The sequence below is a fragment of the Engystomops pustulosus genome, chromosome 1, assembly GCF_040894005.1.
Source record: "Engystomops pustulosus chromosome 1, aEngPut4.maternal, whole genome shotgun sequence".
Classification (NCBI taxonomy): Eukaryota; Metazoa; Chordata; class Amphibia; order Anura; family Leptodactylidae; genus Engystomops; species Engystomops pustulosus.
In genome coordinates this window covers 305,175,779-305,201,291 of record NC_092411.1, presented here as the reverse complement: position 1 = coordinate 305,201,291, position 25,513 = coordinate 305,175,779, and the positions used below count along the sequence as shown (strand labels likewise).

Sequence of the window (25,513 nt, the reverse complement as noted above, 5' to 3'; positions counted from 1 at the left end):
TCACAGAGAACCGTCTCCAGGTGTTACAGCGAGTCACATCCAGACCCCAATCCAATCACAGAGAACCGTCTCCAGGTGTTACACGAGTCACATCCAGACCCGAACTCAATCACAGAGAACCGTCTCCAGGTGTTACAGCGAGTCACATCCAGACCACAATCCAATCACAGAGAACGATCTCCAGGTGTTACACGAGTCACATCCAGACCCGGATCCAATCACACAGAACCGTCTCCAGGTGTTACAGCGAGTCACATCCAGACCCCAATCCAATCACAGAGAACCGTCTCCAGGTGTTACAGCGAGTCACATCCAGACCCCAATCCAATCACAGAGATCCGTCTCCAGGTGGTACAGCGAGTCACATCCAGACCCCAATCCCATCACAGAGAACCGTCTCCAGGTGTTACAGCGAGTCACATCCAGACCCCGATCCAATCACAGAGAACCGTCTCCAGGTGTTACAGCGAGTCACATCCAGACCCGAATCCAATCACAGAGAACCGTCTCCAGGTGTTACAGCGAGTCACATCCAGACCACAATCCAATCACAGAGAACCGTCTCCAGGTGTTACAGCGAGTCACATCCAGACCCGGATCCAATCACAGAGAACCGTCTCCAGGTGTTACAGCGAGTCACATCCAGGCCCCAATCCAATCACAGAGAACTGTCTCCAGGTGTTACAGCGAGTCACATCCAGACCCGAATCCAATCACAGAGAACCGTCTCCAGGTGTTACAGCGAGTCACATCCAGACCCGGATCCAATCACAGAGAACCGTCTCCAGGTGTTACAGCGAGTCACATCCAGACCCCAATCCAATCACAGAGAACCGTCTCCAGGTGTTACAGCGAGTCACATCCAGACCCGAATCCAATCACAGAGAACCGTCTCCAGGTGTTACACGAGTCACATCCAGACCCCAATCCAATCACAGAGAACCGTCTCCAGGTGTTACAGCGAGTCACATCCAGACCCGAATCCAATCACAGAGAACCGTCTCCAGGTGTTACAGCGAGTCACATCCAGACCACAATCCAATCACAGAGAACCGTCTCCAGGTGTTACACGAGTCACATCCAGACCCCAATCCAATCACAGAGAACCGTCTCCAGGTGTTACAGCGAGTCACATCCAGACCCAAATCCAATCACAGAGAACCGTCTCCAGGTGTTACAGCGAGTCACATCCAGACCCCAATCCAATCACAGAGAACCGTCTCCAGGTGTTACAGCGAGTCACATCCAGACCCCAATCCAATCACAGAGAACCGTCTCCAGGTGTTACACGAGTCACATCCAGACCCGAACTCAATCACAGAGAACCGTCTCCAGGTGTTACAGCGAGTCACATCCAGACCCCAATCCAATCACAGAGAACCGTCTCCAGGTGTTACAGCGAGTCACATCCAGACCCGGATCCAATCACAGAGAACCGTCTCCAGGTGTTACAGCGAGTCACATCCAGACCCGGATCCAATCACAGAGAACCATCTTCAGGTGTTACAGTGAGTCACATCCAGACCCGAATCCAATCACAGAGAACCGTCTCCAGGTGTTACAGCGAGTCACATCCAGACCCGGGTCCAATCACAGAGAACCGTCTCCAGGTGTTACAGCGAGTCACATCCAGACCCGAATCCAATCACAGAGAACCGTCTCCAGGTGTTACAGCGAGTCACATCCAGACCCCAATCCAATCACAGAGAACCGTCTCCAGGTGTTACAGCGAGTCACATCCAGACCCGGATCCAATCACAGAGAACCGTCTCCAGGTGTTACAGCGAGTCACATCCAGACCCGGATCCAATCACAGAGAACCGTCTCCAGGTGTTACTGCGAATCACATCCAGACCCCAATCCAATCACAGAGAACCGTCTCCAGGTGTTACAGCGAGTCACATCCAGACCCCAATCCAATCACAGAGAACCGTCTCCAGGTGTTACAGCGAGTCACATCCAGACCCCGATCCAATCACAGAGAACCGTCTCCAGGTGTTACAGCGAGTCACATCCAGACCCCAATCCAATCACAGAGAACCGTCTCCAGGTGTTACAGCGAGTCACATCCAGACCACAATCCAATCACAGAGAACCGTCTCCAGGTGTTACAGCGAGTCACATCCAGACCCGGGTCCAATCACAGAGAACCGTCTCCAGGTGTTACAGCGAGTCACATCCAGACCCGAATCCAATCACAGAGAACCGTCTCCAGGTGTTACAGCGAGTCACATCCAGACCCCAATCCAATCACAGAGAACCGTCTCCAGGTGTTACAGCGAGTCACATCCAGACCCGGATCCAATCACAGAAAACCGTCTCCAGGTGTTACAGCGAGTCACATCCAGACCCGGATCCAATCACAGAGAACCGTCTCCAGGTGTTACTGCGAGTCACATCCAGACCCCAATCCAATCACAGAGAACCGTCTCCAGGTGTTACAGCGAGTCACATCCAGACCCCGATCCAATCACAGAGAACCGTCTCCAGGTGTTACAGCGAGTCACATCCAGACCCCGATCCAATCACAGAGAACCGTCTCCAGGTGTTACAGCGAGTCACATCCAGACCCCAATCCAATCACAGAGAACCGTCTCCAGGTGTTACAGCGAGTCACATCCAGACCACAATCCAATCACAGAGAACCGTCTCCAGGTGTTACAGCGAGTCACATCCAGACCCCAATCCAATCACAGAGAACCGTCTCCAGGTGTTACAGCGAGTCACATCCAGACCCCAATCCAATCACAGAGAACCGTCTCCAGGTGTTACAGCGAGTCACATCCAGACTGCCCATACTGCCTATTCAGGTAACTGCAGCCACATGTATGAGGGGGTAGCTCTAGTGCGCCAATACAGGTTGTGGGTTGTAATGATGAAGGTAACAACACTTGGAGCATGTTCCCACAATTCGCTGTTTTTTTTGCTGCGTTCCAAAGTCTACAGCCTTGATTACACGCTGAGTTTACATTGAGTCGCCACTGCATTTGCTAAAACACAATGGGGCACATTTAGTTACCCGGTCCTGTAGCGATCCCCGCGGTGCGTTGTCTGACAAGGATTCGGAGCTGCCGCGATTCACTTACAGCGTGCACCCGATATCCTGCATGTGTCGCTTCCCCGCTCAGGTCCCTGGAGTTCACCTTCTTCTTCCCGGTGCATGTAAATGCATTGTCCGTGTAAAATGTGCTGTGCGGGGGAGTCACTAAGATCCTGCACCCGATATCCTGCATGTGTCACTTCCCGCTCAGGTCCCCGGAGTTCACCTTCTTCTTCCTGGTGCATGTAAGTCGATTGTCCGTGTATAATGCGCTGTGCGGGGAGTCACTAAGATCGTGCACCCGATATCCTGCATGTGTCGCTTCCCCGCTCAGGTCCCCGGTGTTCACCTTCTTCTTTCTGGTGCATGTAAGTGCATTGTCTGTGTATAATGCGCTGTGCGGGGAGTCACTAAGATCCTGCACCCGATATCCTGCATGTGTCGCTTCCCCGCTCAGGTCCCCGGAGTTCACCTTCTTCTTCCTGCTGCATGTAAGTGCATTGTCCGTGTATAATGCGCTGTGCAGGGAGTCACTAAGATCGTGCCCCCGATATCCTGCATGTGTGGCTTCCCCGCTCAGGTCCCCGGAGTTCACCTTCTTCTTCCTGGTGCATGTAAGTGCATTGTCCGTGTATAATGCGCTGTGCGGGGAGTCACTAAGATCGTGCGCGCAATATTCTGCATGTGTCGCTTCCCCGCTCAGGTCCCCGGAGTTCATCTTCTTCTTCCTGCTGCATGTAAGTGCATTGTCTGTGTATAATGCGCTGTGCGGGGAGTCAATAAGATCCTGCGCCCGATATCCTGCATGTGTCGCTTCCCCGCTCAGGTCCCCGGAGTTCATCTTCTTCTTCCTGGTGTATGTAAGTGCATTGTCCGTGTATAATGTGCTGTGCAGGGAGTCACTAAGATCGTGCGCGCAAAATTTTGCATGTGTCGCTTCCCCGCTCAGGTCCCCAGAGTTCACCTTCTTCTTCCTGGTGCATGTAAGTGCATTGTCCGTGTATAATGCGCTGTGCGGGGAGTCACTAAGATCCTGCACCCGATATCCTGCATGTGTCGCTTCCCCGCTCAGGTCCCAGGAGTTCACCTTCTTCCTGGTGCATGTAAGTGCATTGTCTGTGTATAATGCGCTGTGCAGGGAGTCACTAAGATCATGCACCCAATATCCTGCATGTGTCGCTTCCCCGCTCAGGTCCCCTGAGTTCACCTTCTTCTTCCTGGTGCATGTAACTGCATTGTCCGTGTATAATGTGCTGTGCGGGGAGTCACTAAAATCCTGCTCCCAATATCCTGCATGTGTCACTTCCCCGCTCAGGTCCCCGGAGTTCACCTTCCTGGTGCATGTAAGTGCATTGTCCGTGTATAATGCGCTGTGCGGGGAGTCACTAAGATTGTGCCCCGATATCCTGCATGTGTCGCTTCCCGGCTCAGGTCCCAGGAGTTCACCTTCTTCCTGATGCATGTAAGTGCATTGTCCGTGTATAATGTGGCTGTGCGGGGAGTCACTAAGATCCTGCACCCGATATCCTGCATGTGTCGCTTCCCCGCTCAGGTCCCAGGAGTTCACCTTCTTCCTGGTGCATGTAAGTGCATTGTCCGTGTATAATGCGCTGTGCGGGGAGTCACTAAGACCCTGTGCCCGATGTCCTACATGTGTCGCTTCCCCGCTCAGGTCCCTGGAGTTCACCTTCTTCTTCCTGGTGCATGTAAGTGCATTGTCCGTGTATAATGCGCTGTGCGGGGAGTCACTAAGATCCTGCGCCCGATATCCTGCATGTGTCGCTTCCCCGCTCAGGTCCCTGGAGCTCACCTTCTTCCTGGTGCATGTAAGTGCATTGTCCGTGTATAATGCGCTGTGCAGGGAGTCACTAAGATCCTGCACCCCGATATCCTGCATGTGTCACTTCTCCGCTCAGGTCCCCGGAGTTCACCTTCTTCTTCCTGGTGCATGTAAGTGCATTGTCCGTGTATAATGCGCTGTGCGGGGAGTCACTAAGATCCTGCACCCGATATCCTGCATGTGTCGCTTCCCCGCTCAGGTCCCAGGAGTTCACCTTCTTCCTGGTGCATGTAAGTGCATTGTCCGTGTATAATGCGCTGTGCGGGGAGTCACTAAGATCATGCACCCGATATCCTGCATGTGTCGCTTCCCCGTTCAGGTCCCCGGAGTTCACCTTCTTCTTCCTGGTGCGTGTAAGTGCATTGTCTTGTGACACAATTTGAATTTTAAATCCCGCGCTTAGTTCAAATCAGTCGGGTTGTCTGATGGCCACGCCCCACGATTTGTGTTGTTTGAAAGTCGACACGATTGCGCCAAAATCCGATTACCTGCACCAAAAACCAGTTAAATGTGGCGCAAAACTGAAAAAGTCGAGAAACCCGATGAAAATGCGGTGTGCGGACCCTTAGTAGATGTGCCTCAGTGTAACCTCAGCCTGTGATCACGATTCAAGCCTTTGGAAAAAATGTGAGGCGAGGCGTCATTGTAAACGCAGCCTGAAGTTGTAGCTAATAGCAGCTCAGATAGCAATGATACCAGGATGACTGATGATGGGAATGAGGTCCATGCAGCACTAGGGCCCCGCAGAGCTCAGCCGTCATGGACCTCATCTCCATTGGCAGCCTGGGCCACCTACAGACAGTTGCTTAGGGCTCAGTTCACACTCCGGCAGTGCTCTTGTTACTCAGGGCTGGACCATGGTGTATAATATGTACAGTAGCAGGTCTAGGGCCAATCACATATGTGTTTCTATGGAAAGCCAGGAAGACGTCTCACCAGAACCCCGTGTTTCAATGCCGAGAGTCGCATACAAACCGAAAATAGGACGAGTCATTCAGGTGAACGCGGAGTTTGTGACGCTTTCCAAAGGCTTCAGCGTTTCCACTCATGTGATCATGATAAAAACGCATCGTGTGAACGCGGCCTCAGGATATGTAATAGGGTGAGAGCTGGATAAGGGTATTTCCCACCCCGGGAAAGCTGGGTGGTTTCCCCTCAGTAATGAGGAGTAATGAGCAGCAGCGGCGTTAGGCCCAGGGGAAGGCCTGTGGCAATGGTGACAGGCAGGGGCCTGGTGAGGTAGGTACCTCTAGGTCTAGTCAGTCCTGGCTTTGTTTGGATATTTTGTATTACTGCCAAATAAAAGTGAGGACTGTGAAGTGTAACGTCTGCCCCAGGAGATGACGATCCGGGAGCTAATCCCTTACAGTATGTAAATAGCTATAATGTGATGTATCTAGAGGTGGAACGCGATGGACAGTATAGAGGTGGTAATGCCTATACCCTGATTTGCTGTGTTGTGAGCTCAGATTCAGTAGCCATGATTGTTTTCTGATTTTTGATGTTTGCACTTTTACAGTATCCATTCTATCCTGGTTACTTTGATTTATGTTGCATTGTCTGTGATATGTATTAACTGCATATATACTGTTTACTGGTTTAACATGTGAGAACCTTTCTTGAGCTCACACTGTATCTGTGCAATCAGAGGTTGAGTGTTGGTGACTTTACTTCATTCACCACACCGAGTTTCGAGTGTCTTAGTACACTTTTTAAGTGATTTTATATTGTGTGTCTGGTCTTTTTTGTAACTAATAAAGATTATTTCTAATTTACCGTTGGGTTATTATGGCACATCTTCTTTTTCTGGGACATTATGAGTTGTTAACAGTGTCCATAGACCCACTCTTTTGATATTTTGCTGTGCAGGATCCCTTATTTGCTCAGATACACAGGACAGTATAGAGGTGGAACGCGATGGATGGACAGTATAGAGGTGGAACGCGATGGATGGACAGTATAGAGGTGGAACGCGATGGATGGACAGTATAGAGGAGGAACGCGATGGATGGACAGTATAGAGGTGGAACGCGATGGATGGACGGTATAGAGGTGGAACGCGATGGACAGTATAGAGGTGGAATGTGATGGATGGATAGTATAGAGGTGGAACGCGATGGATGGAGAGTATAGAGGTGGAACGCGATGGGTGGAGAGTATAGAGGTGCAACGCGATGGATGGACAGTATAGAGGAGGAACGCGATGGATGGACAGTATAGAGGTGGAACGTGATGGATGGACGGTATAGAGGTGGAATGTGATGGATGGACGGTATAGAGGTGGAACGTGATGGATGGACAGTATAGAGGAGGAACGCGATGGATGGACGGTATAGAGGTGGAATGTGATGGATGGACGGTATAGAGGAGGAACGTGATGGATGGACGGTATAGAGGTGGAACGCGATGGGTGGACGGTATAGAGGTGGAAAGTGATGGATGGACGGTATAGAGGAGGAACGTGATGGATGGACGGTATAGAGGTGGAACGTGATGGATGGACGGTATAGAGGAGGAACGTGATGGATGGACGGTATAGAGGTGGAACGCGATGGATGGACGGTATAGAGGTGGAACGTGATAGATGGACAGTGTAGAGGTGCAACACGATGGATGGACGGTATAGAGGTGGAACGCGATGGGTGGACAGTATAGAGGTGGAACGCGATGGGTGGACAGTATAGAGGTGGAACGTGATAGATGGACAGTATAGAGGTGGAACGTGATAGATGGACAGTATAGAGGTGCAACGCGATGGATGGACGGTATAGAGGTGGAACGCGTTGGATGAACGGCATAGAGGTGGACCGTGATGGATGGACGGTATAGAGGTGGAACGCGATGGATGGACGGTATAGAGGTGGAACGCGATGGATGGACAGTATAGAGGTGGAACGTGATGGATTGACGGTATAGAGGAGGAACGCGATGGATGGACGGTATAGAGGTGGAACGTGATGGATGGACAGTATAGAGGTGGAACGTGATGGATTGACGGTATAGAGGTGGAACGCGATGGATTGACGGTATAGAGGTGGAACGTGATGGATTGACGGTATAGAGGTGGAACGTGATGGATTGACGGTATAGAGGTGGAACGTGCTGGTCGGACACGCATAGTGGTGGAACACATCTGGGGAAGCTCCTCCCACCTGCAGGCTGTGACACAGGGCGTGGAAGTTGTCCTGGTTGGCTTCCAGCTGCTCCCAGTCTAGCTCCCAGCATGCAGTGGGGGTAAGAATGGCTGGCAGTCCATAAAACATAGAGCCACAGACTCCAGGTGACGACACGGCCCTGACAAGACATAAACACACAAGTCATGGATGTGATGTGTGCACCCGTGTGCTGAGGTCATCTGATACATGACTTTCCATTACCTGATGACCCGATATTCCTGGGTGACACGTGCGCTTGTCAGGACCTGACCTCTAGGACACATCTCATCCTCCGCTCCGTGCAGAAGCCCTGGATCTAGGAGGGGTCGGCTCATATCACACATGATTTCTACTACAAAGAATACAATATGAGAGAAAGGATAGACACAGCAGGAAGATCACTGACAGGGAGGCCACTGACAGGGAGGCCACAGACAGGGAGGCCACAGCAGGAAGACCACAGACAGGGAGGCCACAGCAGGAAGACCACAGACAGGGAGGCCACAGACAGGAAGACCACAGACAGGAAGACCACAGACAGGAAGACCACAGACAGGAAGACCACAGACAGGAAGACCACTGAAAGGGAGGCCACAGACAGGGAGGCCACAGCAGGAAGACCACTGACAGGAAGACCACTGACAGGAAGACCACAGACAGGGAGGCCACAGAAGGAAGACCACAGACAGGAAGACCACTGACAGGGAGGCCACTGACAGGGAGGCCACAGACAGGGAGGCCACAGCAGGAAGACCACAGACAGGGAGGCCACAGCAAGGGAGGCCGCAGACAGGAAGGCCACTGACAGGGAGGCCACAGACAGGGAGGCCACTGACAGGAAGACCACAGACAGGGAGGCCACAGACAGGGAAACAACATTTTTGGGCTATTTTCACACTCTGCATTTCATGTATAGCATATCCACAAACACACAAAATCTCTGACTACACTCCCCATACACAGTGAGCTGCCATGTCCTGTGTGTCCTGACGCCTTTCTATCATAGCCAGCAGTGGTCAGGGGTCAGCATGGGTGCTCTGACCTCTCTGTGACTATACCCCCCATACACAGCGAGCTGCCATGTCCTGTGTGTCCTGACACCTTTCTATCATAGCCAGCAGTGGTCAGGGGTCAGCATGGGTGCTCTGACCCCTCTGTGACTACACCCCCATACACAGCGAGCTGCCATGTCCTGTGTGTCCTGACACCTTTCTATCATAGCCAGCAGTGGTCAGGGGTCAGCATGGGTGCTCTGACCCCTCTGTGACTACACCCCCATACACAGCGAGCTGCCATGTCCTGTGTGTCCTGACACCTTTCTATCATAGCCAGCAGTGGTCAGGGGTCAGCATGGGTGCTCTGACCTCTCTGTGACTACACCCCCCATACACAGCGAGCTGCCATGTCCTGTGTGTCCTGACGCCTTTCTATCATAGCCAGCAGTGGTCAGGGGTCAGCATGGGTGCTCTGACCCCTCTGTGACTACACCCCCATACACAGCGAGCTGCCATGTCCTGTGTGTCCTGACACCTTTCTATCATAGCCAGCAGTGGTCAGGGGTCAGCATGGGTGCTCTGACCTCTCTGTGACTACACCCCCCATACACAGCGAGCTGCCATGTCCTGTGTGTCCTGACGCCTTTCTATCATAGCCAGCAGTGGTCAGGGGTCAGCATGGGTGCTCTGACCTCTCTGTGACTACACCCCCCATACACAGCGAGCTGCCATGTCCTGTGTGTCCTGACACCTTTCTATCATAGCCAGCAGTGGTCAGGGGTCAGCATGGGTGCTCTGACCCCTCTGTGACTACACCCCCATACACAGCGAACTGCCATGTCCTGTGAGTCCTGACACCTTTCTATCATAGCCAGCAGTGGTCAGGGGTCAGCTTGGGCGCTCTGACCCCTCTGTGACTGCACCCCCCATACACAGCGAGCTGCCATGTCCTGTGTGTCCTGACACCTTTCTATCATAGCCAGCAGTGGTCAGGGGTCAGCATGGGCGCTCTGACCCCTCTGTGACTGCACCCCCATACACAGCGAGCTGCCATGTCCTGTGTGTCCTGACACCTTTCTATCATAGCCAGCAGTGGTCAGGGGTCGGCATGGGTGCTCTGACCCCTCTGTGACTACACCCCCCATACACAGCGAGCTGCCATGTCCTGTGTGTCCTGACACCTTTCTATCATAGCCAGCAGTGGTCAGGGGTCAGCATGGGCGCTCTGACCCCTCTGTGACTACACCCCCCATACACAGCGAGCTGCCATGTCCTGTGTCCTGACACCTTTCTATCGTAGCCAGCAGTGGTCAGGGGTCAGCATGGGCGCTCTGACCCCTCTGTGACTACACCCCCCATACACAGCCAGCTGCCATGTCCTGTGTCCTGACACCTTTCTATCATAGCCAGCAGTGGTCAGGGGTCAGCATGGGTGCTCTGACCCCTCTGTGACTACACCCCCATACAAAGCGAGCTGCCATGTCCTGTGTGTCCTGACACCTTTCTATCATAGCCAGCAGTGGTCAGGGGTCAGCATGGGTGCTCTGACCTCTGTGACTACACCCCCATACACAGGGAGCTGCCATGTCCTGTGTGTCCTGACACCTTTCTATCATAGCCAGCAGTGGTCAGGGGTCAGCATAGGCGCTCTGACCACTCTGTGACTACACCCCCCATACACAGCGAGCTGCCATGTCCTGTGTGTCCTGACACCTTTCTATCATAGCCAGCAGTGGTCAGGGGTCAGCATGGGTGCTCTGACCCCTCTGTGACTACACCCCCCATACACAGCGAGCTGCCATGTCCTGTGTCCTGACACCTTTCTATCATAGCCAGCAGTAGTCAGGGGTCAGAATGGGTGCTCTGACCCCTCTGTGACTACACCCCCCATACACAGCGAGCTGCCATGTCCTGTGTGTCCTGACGCCTTTCTATCATAGCCAGCAGTGGTCAGGGGTCAGCATGGGTGCTCTGACCCCTCTGTGACTACACCCCCCATACACAGCGAGCTGCCATGTCCTTTGTCCTGACACCTTTCAATCATAGCCAGCAGTGGTCAGGGGTCAGCATGGGGGCTCTGACCTCTCTGTGACTACACCCCCCATACACAGCGAGCTGCCATGTCCTGTGTGTCCTGACACCTTTCTATCATAGCCAGCAGTGGTCAGGGGTCAGCATGGGAGCTCTGACCTCTCTGTGACTACACCCCCCATACACAGGGAACTGCCATGTCCTGTGTGTCCTGACACCTTTCTATCATAGCCAGCAGTGGTCAGGGGTCAGCATGGGCGCTCTGACCCCTCTGTGACTACACCCCCCATACACAGCGAGCTGCCATGTCCTGTGTCCTGACACCTTTCTATCATAGCCAGCAGTGGTCAGGGGTCAGCATGGGTGCTCTGACCCCTCTGTGACTACACCCCCCATACACAGCGAGCTGCCATGTCCTGTGTGTCCTGACACCTTTCTATCATAGCCAGCAGTGGTCAGGGGTCAGCATGGGCGCTCTGAACCCTCTGTGACTACACCCCTCCATACACAGCGAGCTGCCATGTCCTGTGTTTCCTGAAACCTTTCTATCATAGCCAGCAGTGGTCAGGGGTCAGCATGGGCGCTCTGACCCCTCTGTGACTACACCCCCCATACACAGGGAGCTGCCATGTCCTGTGTCCTGACACCTTTCTATCATAGCCAGCAGTGGTCAGGGGTCAGCATGGGCGCTCTGACCCCTCTGTGACTACACCCCCCATACACAGCGAGCTGCCATGTCCTGTGTGTCCTGACACCTTTCTATCATAGCCAGCAGTGGTCAGGGGTCAGCATGGACGCTCTGACCCCTCTGTGACTACACCCCCCATACACAGCGAGCTGCCATGTCCTGTGTGTCCTGACACCTTTCTATCATAGCCAGCAGTGGTCAGGGGTCAGCATGGACGCTCTGACCCCTCTGTGACTACACCCCCCATACACAGCGAGCTGCCATGTCCTGTGTGTCCTGACACCTTTCTATCATAGCCAGCAGTGGTCAGGGGTCAGCATGGGTGCTCTGACCCCTCTGTGACTACACCCCCCATACACAGCGAGCTGCCATGTCCTGTGTCTTGACACCTTTCTATCATAGCCAACAGTGGTCAAGGGTCAGCATGGGTGCTCTGACCCCTCTGTGACTACACCCCCCATACACAGGGAGCTGCCATGTCCTGTGTCCTGACACCTTTCTATCATAGCCAGCAGTGGTCAAGGGTCAGCATGGGCGCTCTGACCCCTCTGTGACTACACCCCCCATACACAGCGAGCTGCCATGTCCTGTGTCCTGACACCTTTCTATCATAGCCAGCAGTGGTCAGGGGTCAGCATGGGTGCTCTGACCCCTCTGTGACTACACCCCCCATACACAGCCAGCTGCCATGTCCTGTGTCCTGACACCTTTCTATCATAGCCAGCAGTGGTCAGGGATCAGCATGGGTGCTCTAACCCCTCTGTGACTACACCCCCCATACACAGCGAGCTGCCATGTCCTGTGTCCTGACACCTTTCTATCATAGCCAGCAGTGGTCAGGGGTCAGCATGGGCGCTCTGACCCCTCTGTGACTACACCCCCCATACACAGAGAGCTGCCATGTCCTGTGTCCTGACACCTTTCTATCATAGCCAGCAGTGGTCAGGGATCAGCATGGGTGCTCTGACCCCTCTGTGACTACACCCCCCATACACAGCCAGCTGCCATGTCCTGTGTGTCCTGACACCTTTCTATCATAGCCAGCAGTGGTCAGGGGTCAGCATGGGTGCTCTGAACCCTCTGTGACTACAACCTCCATACACAGCGAGCTGCCATGTCCTGTGTCCTGACACCTGTCTATCATAGCCAGCAGTGGTCAGGGGTCAGCATGGGTGCTCTGACCCCTCTGTGACTACACCCCCCATACACAGCGAGCTGCCATGTCCTGTGTGTCCTGACACCTTTCTATCATAGCCAGCAGTGATCAGGGGTCAGCATGGGTGCTCTGACCCCTCTGTGACTACACCCCCCATACACAGCGAGCTGCCATGTCCTGTGTGTCCTGACACCTTTCTATCATAGCCAGCAGTGGTCAGGGGTCAGCATGGGTGCTCTGACCTCTCTGTGACTACACCCCCCATACACAGCGAGCTGCCATGTCCTGTGTCCTGACACCTTTCTATCATAGCCAGCAGTGGTCAGGGGTCAGCATGGGTGCTCTGACCCCTCTGTGACTACACCCCCCATACACAGCGAGCTGCCATGTCCTGTGTGTCCAGATACCTTTCTATCATAGCCAGCAGTGGTCAGGGGTCAGCAAGGGTGCTCTGACCCCTCTGTGATTACACCCCCCATACACAGCGAGCTTCCATGTCCTGTGTCCTGACACCTTTCTATCATAGCCAGCAGTGGTCAGGGGTCAGCATGGGTGCTCTGACCCCTCTGTGACTACACCCCCCATACACAGCCAGCTGCCATGTCCTGTGTCCTGACACCTTTCTGTCATAGCCAGCAGTGGTCAGGGGTCAGCATGGGTGCTCTAACCCCTCTGTGACTACACCCCCATACACAGCGAGCTGCCATGTCCTGTGTGTCCTGACACCTTTCTATCATAGCCAGCAGTGGTCAGGGGTCAGCATGGGTGCTCTGACCCCTCTGTGACTACACCCCCCATACACAGCCAGCTGCCATGTCCTGTGTGTCCTGACACCTTTCTATCATAGCCAGCAGTGGTCAGGGGTCAGCATGGATGCTCTGACCCCTCTGTGACTACACCCCCCATACACAGCGAGCTGCCATGTCCTGTGTCCTGACACCTTTCTATCATAGCCAGCAGTGGTCAGGGGTCAGCATGGGCGCTCTGACCCCTCTGTGACTACACCCCCCATACACAGCGAGCTGCCATGTCCTGTGTCTTGACACCTTTCTATCATAGCCAGCAGTGGTCAGGGGTCAGCATGGGTGCTCTGACCCCTCTGTGACTACACCCCCCCATACACAGCGAGCTGCCATGTCCTGTGTGTCCTGACACCTTTCTATCATAGCCAGCAGTGGTCAGGGGTCAGCATGGGCGCTCTTACCCCTCTGTGACTACATCCCCCATACACAGAGAGCTGCCATGTCCTGTGTGTCCTGACACCTTTCTATCATAGCCAGCAGTGGTCAGGGGTCAGCATGGGCGCTCTGACCCCTCTGTGACTACACCCCCATACAAAGCGAGCTGCCATGTCCTGTGTCCTGACACCTTTCTATCATAGCCAGCAGTGGTCAGGGGTCAGCATGTGTGCTCTGACCTCTCTGTGACTACAACCTCCATACACAGCGAGCTGCCATGTCCTGTGTCCTGACACCTTTCTATCCTAGCCAGTAGTGGTCAGGGGTCAGCATGGGCGCTCTGACCCCTCTGTGACTACACCCCCATACACAGCGAGCTGCCATGTCCTGTGTGTCCTGACACCTTTCTATCATAGCCAGCAGTGGTCAGGGGTCAGCATGGGCGCTCTGATTCCTCTGTGACTACACCCCCCATACACAGCGAGCTGCCATGTCCTGTGTGTCCTGACACCTTTCTATCATAGCCAGCAGTGGTCAGGGGTCAGCATGGGCGCTCTGACCTCTCTGTGACTATAGCCCCCCATACACAGCGAGCTGCCATGTCCTGTGTGTCCTGACACCATTCTATCATAGCCAGCAGTGGTCAGGGATCAGCATGGGTGCTCTGACCCCTCTGTGACTACACCCCCCATACACAGCCAGCTGCCATGTCCTGTGTGTCCTGACACCTTTCTATCATAGCCAGCAGTGGTCAGGGGTCAGCATGGGTGCTCTGAACCCTCTGTGACTATACCCCCCATACACAGCGAGCTGCCATGTCCTGTGTGTCCTGACACCTTTCTATCATAGCCAGCAGAGGTCAGGGGTCAGCATGGGCACTCTGACCCCTCTGTAACTACACCCCCCATACACAGCGAGCTGCCATGTCCTGTGTGTCCTGACACCTTTCTATCATAGCCAGCAGTGGTCAGGGCTCAGCATGGGTGCTCTGACCCCTCTGTGACTACAACCTCCATACACAGCGAGCTGCCATGTCCTGTGTCCTGACACCTGTCTATCATAGCCAGCAGTGGTCAGGGGTCAGCATGGGTGCTCTGACCCCTCTGTGACTACACCCCCCATACACAGCGAGCTGCCATGTCCTGTGTGTCCTGACACCTTTCTATCATAGCCAGCAGTGGTCAGGGGTCAGCATGGGCGCTCTGAACCCTCTGTGACTACAACCTCCATACACAGCGAGCTGCCATGTCCTGTGTGTCCTGACACCTTTCTATCATAGCCAGCAGTGGTCAGGGGTCAGCATGGGCGCTCTGACCCCTCTGTGACTACACCCCCCATACACAGCGAGCTGCCATGTCCTGTGTCCTGACACCTTTCTATCATAGCCAGCAGTGGTCAGGGGTCAGCATGGGGGCTCTGACCCCGCTGTGACTACACCCCCCATACACAGCGAGCTGCCATGTCCTGTGTGTCCTGACACCTTTCTATCATAGCCAGCAGTGGTCAGGGGTCAGCATGGGCGCTCTGACCCCTCTGTGACTACACCCCCCATACACAGCGAGCTGCCATGTCCTGTGTCCTGACACCTTTCTATCATAGCCAGCAGTGGTCAGGGGTCAGCATGGGCGCTCTGAACCCTCTGTGATTACACCCCCCATACACAGCGAGCTGCCATGTCCTGTGTGTCCTGACACCTTTCTATCATAGCCAGCAGTGGTCAGGGGTCAGCATGGGTGCTCTGACCCCTCTGTGACTACATCCCCCATACACAGCGAGCTGCCATGTCCTGTGTGTCCTGACACCTTTCTATCATAGCCAGCAGTGGTCAGGGGTCAGCATGGGTGCTCTGACCCCTCTGTGACTACACCCCCCATACACAGCGAGCTGCCATGTCCTGTGTGTCCTGACACCTTTCTATCATAGCCAGCAGTGGTCAGGGGTCAGCATGGGCGCTCTGACCCCTCTGTGACTGCACCCCCCATACACAGCGAGCTGCCATGTCCTGTGTGTCCTGACACCTTTCTATCATAGCCAGCAGTGGTCAGGGGTCAGCATGGGTGCTCTGACCCCTCTGTGACTACACCCCCCATACACAGCGAGCTGCCATGTCCTGTGTGTCCTGACACCTTTCTATCATAGCCAGCAGTGGTCAGGGGTCAGCATGGGTGCTCTGACCCCTCTGTGACTACACCCCCCATACACAGCGAGCTGCCATGTCCTGTGTGTCCTGACACCTTTCTATCATAGCCAGCAGTGGTCAGGGGTCAGCATGGGTGCTCTGACCCCTCTGTGACTACACCCCCCATACACAGCGAGCTGCCATGTCCTGTGTCCTGACACCTTTCTATCATAGCCAGCAGTGGTCAGGGGTCAGCATGGGTGCTCTGACCTCTCTGTGACTACACCCCCCATACACAGCGAGCTGCCATGTCCTGTGTGTCCTGACACCTTTCTATCATAGCCAGCAGTGGTCAGGGGTCGGCATGGGCGCTCTGACCCCTCTGTGACTACATCCCCCATACACAGCGAGCTGCCATGTCCTGTGTGTCCTGACACCTTTCTATCATAGCCAGCAGTGGTCAGGGGTCAGCATGTGCGCTCTGACCCCTCTGTGACTACACCCCCCATACACAGCGAGCTGCCATGTCCTGTGTCCTGACACCTTTCTATCCTAGCCAGTAGTGAGGATAGGTTCTGTCTGGATTGTATGCTAGCGCGCATTAGGAGGCGGAAGCATCGGCATATAATAAATGTCCCCCATATACTGGAAGCTGTTTCTGCTTGATCATGTCATAAATAGACCATAAGATAATATTTTATACTGCTAACGGAGGGTGATGGATAGGAGACAAAGAGTAAAAGAAAAAGGAGCAAATACGTCAGGCAGTGGAGAGGAGGGAAAAATCTGATGGAATACGTTGGGAAAAGCGGAGCCATGCTATGAGTAAGGGAGCTTGTTATTACCGGATGGATATGTCATTTTTAACTGCAATAATAAAGAATAATTTGCTTTAACATTTGGCGAGACTAGCTATTTTCTGTGAAACTTCCTCTCACATTGTGCTCCAGCAGGAAATATAAGCTGGCATTTCTCTTTCTCGCCGTTACTCTCCAGCAGCCACGACTTTAGGAAAATCTCCAAACTGAGAACATCTGGCAGAATGGCATGGAAGTCAATGTCATAGACGTGGGCACCTGGAAGATGGGGGGATAGTGAGTGCCAGGCAGGAGGCAGGGTAACAACGTACAAGGGTCTCCCTTACCCTGGTCTGGAGACATCTCAGGCTCCAGCCTGTTCTCCTCTACATCACACGAGACATGGAGGAGCAGCAGCCGACGCAGAGTGCTCAGGTCACCCTCCTTCAGACCCCTGTCCAGGTCATGGAGGAGGTCACATCTGGGACGAGTAGAGACAATGGTCACCTGAAACCAAAACACACAGAAATAGACTTAGAACGGCTTGCACAACCCTATGTACAAGTGAGCCAGCGCATATATCAAATACACAACCACCAGACCAAGAAATACATGACAATCTTTATTATAAACAGATGAGTAAGGTAGTGGTCACCTAGTACACCACCACGGTGCCATCACTTGTGTGCCCACCCTTTATAACCTCATCTTATAACATACACATATAGCCTATAGGAACAAGCCGTAAGAAGCTATAAGCACATTAATCCACCATGTTAGGAAAAAAGATCTATTACCAAGTCGTAAAACCACCAATAAATATAATTAAATACTTCACAAGTGATGCGACAGTACGGATGGTTGACCCAGACCGACAATCCTAGCAGGCATGCAATACCAATGGAAGTATATAGGATACCCAAGTAACTAGATAGGAAATAAATTATGTAATTGCATACTCAATCCATAAATCCAATATACAACTTTATTTAATCGGCCATCACAAAAACACATACGGTTAAAAACACACATAAAAACCACGAAAGGTGTGGTCTAAAGTGGTCTAAAGTAATGCAATACATGTTAAATACATCAAAGGTACCACACAAACAACAGTATACATAATTAGGCTGTAACCAATAATGTTACCCACCAGGGTGTAGTATATAGCCAAAAATTGTTAGGAATAGTGAATTTGACCACTATTAGTGTGGTAGGTGCCCAGTATATATATACCCCGACCCAGGATGGGAAGTACCTCGGGGCCAATTACAGTGCAGCGTGCTTGGAGATGAGATGGGTGGCAGGTGTGTGGAGCAGCGCATCATCGCGGTCTCCACACACACATCTGGAGGCGGGGCCGTGTTCCGGGAGATGAGTGATGCGCAGGAGTTGCGCGTCATCGTGAACCGGAAGTCCGGCGCCACCATCAAGACGCGCGCATGCGCCGGAATGATGCGCAACCCGCCGCCATCTTGGATCCGGGCAAAGGTAAGGGAAAGTAGTAGATTATCAAAAAATAAATATACCCCAACATACAATACAATTTACAATAGTTCATATTAATTCATCAAACCAAATAGATATTAGACTAAGGTTGTTAAACCACATCTGTAAGCATAGGACTGGAATTGCACTGATAGTATTAATCTTAAACAGCAGCATGGTTAAGTACATGGTGAGGAGAAGTGAGTGCAAAAATGTGCATGCCAAAGCGTGTGTGACACTGCTAATCAAGTGCCAACTCTAATAATTAGTGAACTGACTGGAAAGGTCGATGGGACCTGTGTGTAAAATGGTGCAAGTGTAGCATGGGATGTTATATATGGTGCATCAATAGGGTGATAAAAAGTGCATATCTTTTTCCTACCAGGCAGACATACAGACAGGTGGAAGGACCTGAACAGGAGGGGGCGGCTCCCCACGCATAGGCCTCTGTATACCTGCCTGGTAGGATTGTTGTTGTGGCCATACATACATCCCCCATACGGTCGTGTGAATGAGGCCTTACTTTGTGCATTTCTTACACTGTGGAATACATTTAGGTAAAAGGGGCTGATAAAGAGACAGAACCAAAAATAAACCTTTGCATTTACCTTGTCATCAATCAACGTGAAAATCAGAGGACAGATAGAAAATAAAGAAAAAGACAAGGTGTGAACTACTGATACACCAATCCCAGGTCATACAGGATCGCACCTCCACAAAGCCTCCTGCAGCCCCCGAGGAGCCATGCTGCATCCGCTGCCTGTTCTGCTGCAGAGCATCCAGCACCGCCAGGGAAAGTGATGGGACCCTCACAGCTCCAGACCCTTCCAGGGCAATAGCCTGCAGCTCAGACAGACACCGCTGCAGGCGACACAGGTTACCCCTCATCTCCTGAACAGAAAGGGAACATAAGAACCATCAGAACTCGCAGAATAGATAGCACAGAGAGCATGGGCTGTGTACTGGGGGCCAATGCAGTGTGACCTGTCTGTGGTGATCAGGACTCAAGAGAAATTACCTAAAGTGGGACATGCCCGTGACCACCCTGCAAAACATAGGAAACATTCCCCGTGCCCACCCTGCAAAACACAGCAAGTGCACCCCGTGACCGCCCTGCATAACACTGCACATGCACCCCGTGACCGCCCTGCATAACACTGCACATGCACCCCGTGACCGCCCTGCATAACACTGCACATGCACCCCGTGACCACCCTGCATAACACTGCACATGCACCCTGTGACCGCCCTGCATAAGGCTATATTCACACTGCCGTTGCCCGCCCGTACCGTACCGTAGCGGGCAACGGCAGTGTACGGGGAGAGGAGGAGGAGGTGAGCGCAGCTCACCCCCGCCCCTCTCCATAGCAACCTATGGCGCACGGCCCTGTATTACGGGAAAAGATAGGACAGGTCCTATCTTTTTCCCGGGTACGGAACGGTACGGTGCCGCACGTGTGCTGCACCGTACCGCTCCCGTAGGGTGCCGTGCGCCCATAGGAGTGTATGGGGGACGTATATCGGCCGTATATACGTCGGCCGTATATACGTCCCCCATACGTTCGTGTGAATATAGCCTAACACTGCACATTCCCCCCTGTGACCGCCTTGCATAACACTGCACATGCAACCCGTGACCATCCTGCTTTATGGACCTGCTCAAAAAAGCATATGCCCTAGTGGACCACCGCACCTAACTAACGATGCAATACACTGGCAGAACCAAACCACTGTAGATAGGGGGGACCTAGCTGTAAGCAGCTCCTCACCAGCAGCGGCAGCAGACATTGGTGTCTGTCTCGGACTGTATACACACTGATCCGTTCTCCAGGATGTGCAGCAGATGCAGCCAGACACAGGACGTTACGTAGAGCCTCACACAGGACCGACTTCACTGCAGCCCAACCCGGGGGTCCGACATCTACCACAAGCACATGAGGGTAAACCGACATTGTACCAGAACCAGAACTGGAGCAAAGAGAGAAAAGAGAAAAGAAAAAAAAACGATATATACATCACAGTACACAGTATATACTATATACACATCACAGTACAGGGTATACACATCACAGTACAGGGTATATACATCACAGTACAGGGTATATACATCACAGTACAGGGTATATACATCACAGTACAGGGTATATACATCACAGTACAGGGTATACACATCACAGTACAGGGTATATACATCACAGTACACGGTATATACATCACAGTACACAGTATACACATCACAGTACAGGGTCTATACATCACAGTACACGGTATACACATCACAGTACAGGGTATACACATCACAGTACACGGTATACACATCACAGTACAGGGTCTATACATCACAGTACACGGTATACACATCACAGTACAGGGTATACACATCACAGTACAGGGTATATACATCACAGTACAGGGTATATACATCACAGTACAGGGTATATACATCACAGTACAGGGTATATACATCACAGTACAGGGTATATACATCACAGTACAGGGTATACACATCACAGTACAGGGTATACACATCACAGTACAGGGTATACACATCACAGTACAGGGTATATACATCACAGTACAGGGTATACACATCACAGTACAGGGTATACACATCACAGTACAGGGTATATACATCACAGTACACGGTATATACATCACAGTACACGGTATATACATCACAGTACACAGTATACACATCACAGTACAGGGTCTATACATCACAGTACACGGTATACACATCACAGTACAGGGTATACACATCACAGTACAGGGTCTATACATCACAGTACACGGTATACACATCACAGTACAGGGTATACACATCACAGTACAGGGTATATACATCACAGTACAGGGTCTATACATCACAGTACAGGGTATATACATCACAGTACAGTGTATATACATCACAGTACAGGGTATACACATCACAGTACAGGGTATACACATCACAGTACACGGTATATACATCACAGTACACGGTATATACATCACAGTACAGGTTATACACATCACAGTACACGGTATACACATCACAGTACAGGGTCTATACATCACAGTACAGTGTATATACATCACAGTACAGGGTATACACATCACAGTACACGGTATACACATCACAGTACACGGTATACACATCACAGTACAGGGTCTATACATCACAGTACAGTGTATATACATCACAGTACACGGTATACACATCACAGTACACGGTATATACATCACAGTACACGGTATACACATCACAGTACAGGGTATACACATCACAGTACAGGGTATACACATCACAGTACACGGTATATACATCACAGTACACGGTATACACATCACAGTACACGGTATATACATCACAGTACACGATATATACATCACAGTACAGGGTATACACATCACAGTACACGATATATACATCACAGTACAGGGTATACACATCACAGTACACGGTATATACATCACAGTACAGGGTATACACATCACAGTACAGGGTATACACATCACAGTACACGGTATATACATCACAGTACACGGTATAAACATCACAGTACAGGGTATACACATCACAGTACAGGGTATATACATCACAGTACACGGTATATACATCACAGTACAGGATATATACATCACAGTACAGGGTATACACATCACAGTACAGGGTATATACATCACAGTACACGGTATATACATCACAGTACAGGATATATACATCACAGTACAGGGTATATACATCACAGTACAGGGTATACACATCACAGTACAGGGTATATACATCACAGTACAGGGTATATACATCACAGTACAGGGTATATACATCACAGTACAGGGTATATACATCACAGTACAGGGTATACACATCACAGTACAGGGTATATACATCACAGTACACGGTATACACATCACAGTACACGGTATACACATCACAGTACGGGGTATATACATCACAGTACACAGTATACACATCACAGTACAGGGTCTATACATCACAGTACACGGTATACACATCACAGTACAGGGTATATACATCACAGTACACGGTATACACATCACAGTACACGGTATACACATCACAGTACAGGGTATATACATCACAGTACACGGTATACACATCACAGTACACGGTATACACATCACAGTACAGGGTATATACATCACAGTACAGGATATATACATCACAGTACAGGGTATACACATCACAGTACACGATATATACATCACAGTACAGGGTATACACATCACAGTACAGGGTATACACATCACAATACACGGTATATACATCACAGTACAGGGTATACACATCACAGTACAGGGTATATACATCACAGTACACGGTATATACATCACAGTACAGGGTATATACATCACAGTACAGGGTATATACATCACAGTACAGGGTATATACATCACAGTACAGGGTATACACATCACAGTACACGGTATATACATCACAGTACAGGGTATATACATCACAGTACAGGGTATATACATCACAGTACAGGGTATATACATCACAGTACACGGTATACACATCACAGTACACGGTATACACATCACAGTACAGGGTATACACATCACAGTACACGGTATACACATCACAGTACAGGGTATACACATCACAGTACAGGGTATATACATCACAGTACAGGGTATACACATCACAGTACACGGTATACACATCACAGTACACGGTATACACATCACAGTACAGGGTATACACATCACAGTACACGGTATACACATCACAGTACAGGGTATATACATCACAGTACAGGGTATATACATCACAGTACACGGTATACACATCACAGTACAGGGTATACACATCACAGTACAGGGTATACACATCACAGTACACGGTATACACATCACAGTACAGGGTATATACATCACAGTACAGGGTATATACATCACAGTACAGGGTATATACATCACAGTACAGGGTATACACATCACAGTACACGGTATACACATCACAGTACAGGGTATACACATCACAGTACAGGGTATACACATCACAGTACACGGTATACACATCACAGTACAGGGTATATACATCACAGTACAGGGTATATACATCACAGTACAGGGTATACACATCACAGTACACGGTATACACATCACAGTACAGGGTATATACATCACAGTACAGGGTATATACATCACAGTACAGGGTATACACATCACAGTACACGGTATATACATCACAGTACACGGTATACACATCACAGTACAAGGTATATACATCACAGTACAGGGTATATACATCACAGTACAGGGTATATACATCACAGTACACGGTATATACATCACAGTACACGGTATATACATCACAGTACACGGTATATACATCACAGTACACGGTATACACATCACAGTACAGGGTATACACATCACAGTACAGGGTATACACATCACAGTACACGGTATACACATCACAGTACAGGGTATATACATCACAGTACAGGGTATATACATCACAGTACAGGGTATACACATCACAGTACAGGGTATATACATCACAGTACAGGGTCTATACATCACAGTACAGGGTCTATACATCACAGTACAGGGTATATACATCACAGTACACGGTATATACATCACAGTACAGGGTATACACATCACAGTACACGGTATACACATCACAGTACAGGGTATACACATCACAGTACAGGGTATACACATCACAGTACAGGGTATACACATCACAGTACACGGTATATACATCACAGTACAGGGTCTATACATCACAGTACAGGGTCTATACATCACAGTACAGGGTATATACATCACAGTACAGGGTATATACATCACAGTACAGGGTATATACATCACAGTACAGGGTATACACATCACAGTACAGGGTATACACATCACAGTACAGGGTATACACATCACAGTACACGGTATACACATCACAGTACAGGGTATACACATCACAGTACACGGTATACACATCACAGTACAGGGTATATACATCACAGTACAGGGTATATACATCACAGTACAGGGTATACACATCACAGTACACGGTATATACATCACAGTACACGGTATACACATCACAGTACAAGGTATATACATCACAGTACAGGGTATATACATCACAGTACAGGGTATATACATCACAGTACACGGTATATACATCACAGTACACGGTATATACATCACAGTACAGGGTATACACATCACAGTACACGGTATACACATCACAGTACAGGGTATATACATCACAGTACAGGGTATATACATCACAGTACAGGGTATACACATCACAGTACAGGGTATATACATCACAGTACAGGGTCTATACATCACAGTACAGGGTCTATACATCACAGTACAGGGTATATACATCACAGTACACGGTATATACATCACAGTACAGGGTATACACATCACAGTACACGGTATACACATCACAGTACAGGGTATACACATCACAGTACAGGGTATACACATCACAGTACAGGGTATACACATCACAGTACACGGTATATACATCACAGTACAGGGTATATACATCACAGTACAGGGTATATACATCACAGTACACGGTATATACATCACAGTACACGGTATATACATCACAGTACAGGGTATACACATCACAGTACAGGGTATACACATCACAGTACAGGGTATATACATCACAGTACAGGGTATACACATCACAGTACAGGGTATATACATCACAGTACAGGGTCTATACATCACAGTACAGGGTATATACATCACAGTACAGGGTATATACATCACAGTACAGGGTATATACATCACAGTACAGGGTATACACATCACAGTACAGGGTATACACATCACAGTACAGGGTATACACATCACAGTACACGGTATACACATCACAGTACACGGTATATACATCACAGTACAGGGTATATACATCACAGTACAGGGTATATACATCACAGTACACGATATATACATCACAGTACAGGGTATATACATCACAGTACACGGTATACACATCACAGTACACGGTATATACATCACAGTACAGGGTATACACATCAC

General features: G+C 50.6%; 1 protein-coding gene across 5 annotated transcripts in view; it reads right to left on the bottom strand.

The window, feature by feature from the left end:
• Positions 1-25,513, bottom strand: part of M1AP (meiosis 1 associated protein) — a 69,163-nt gene that overhangs the window by 38,651 nt on the left and 4,999 nt on the right. For 3 of the 5 annotated variants that reach the window (XM_072126493.1, XM_072126498.1, XM_072126494.1), the window contains exons 2-7: positions 20,257-20,455; positions 19,199-19,378; positions 17,347-17,506; positions 17,141-17,278; positions 8,258-8,387; positions 8,033-8,174 (exon numbers count right to left, since the gene is read on the bottom strand). In XM_072126493.1, the coding sequence (XP_071982594.1) occupies positions 8,033-8,174; positions 8,258-8,387; positions 17,141-17,278; positions 17,347-17,506; positions 19,199-19,378; positions 20,257-20,455 (949 nt within the window). The remainder of the gene's footprint in view (positions 1-8,032; positions 8,175-8,257; positions 8,388-17,140; positions 17,279-17,346; positions 17,507-19,198; positions 19,379-20,256; positions 20,456-25,513) is intronic. The other 2 variants (XM_072126497.1, XM_072126495.1) reach the window with 2 other exon arrangements.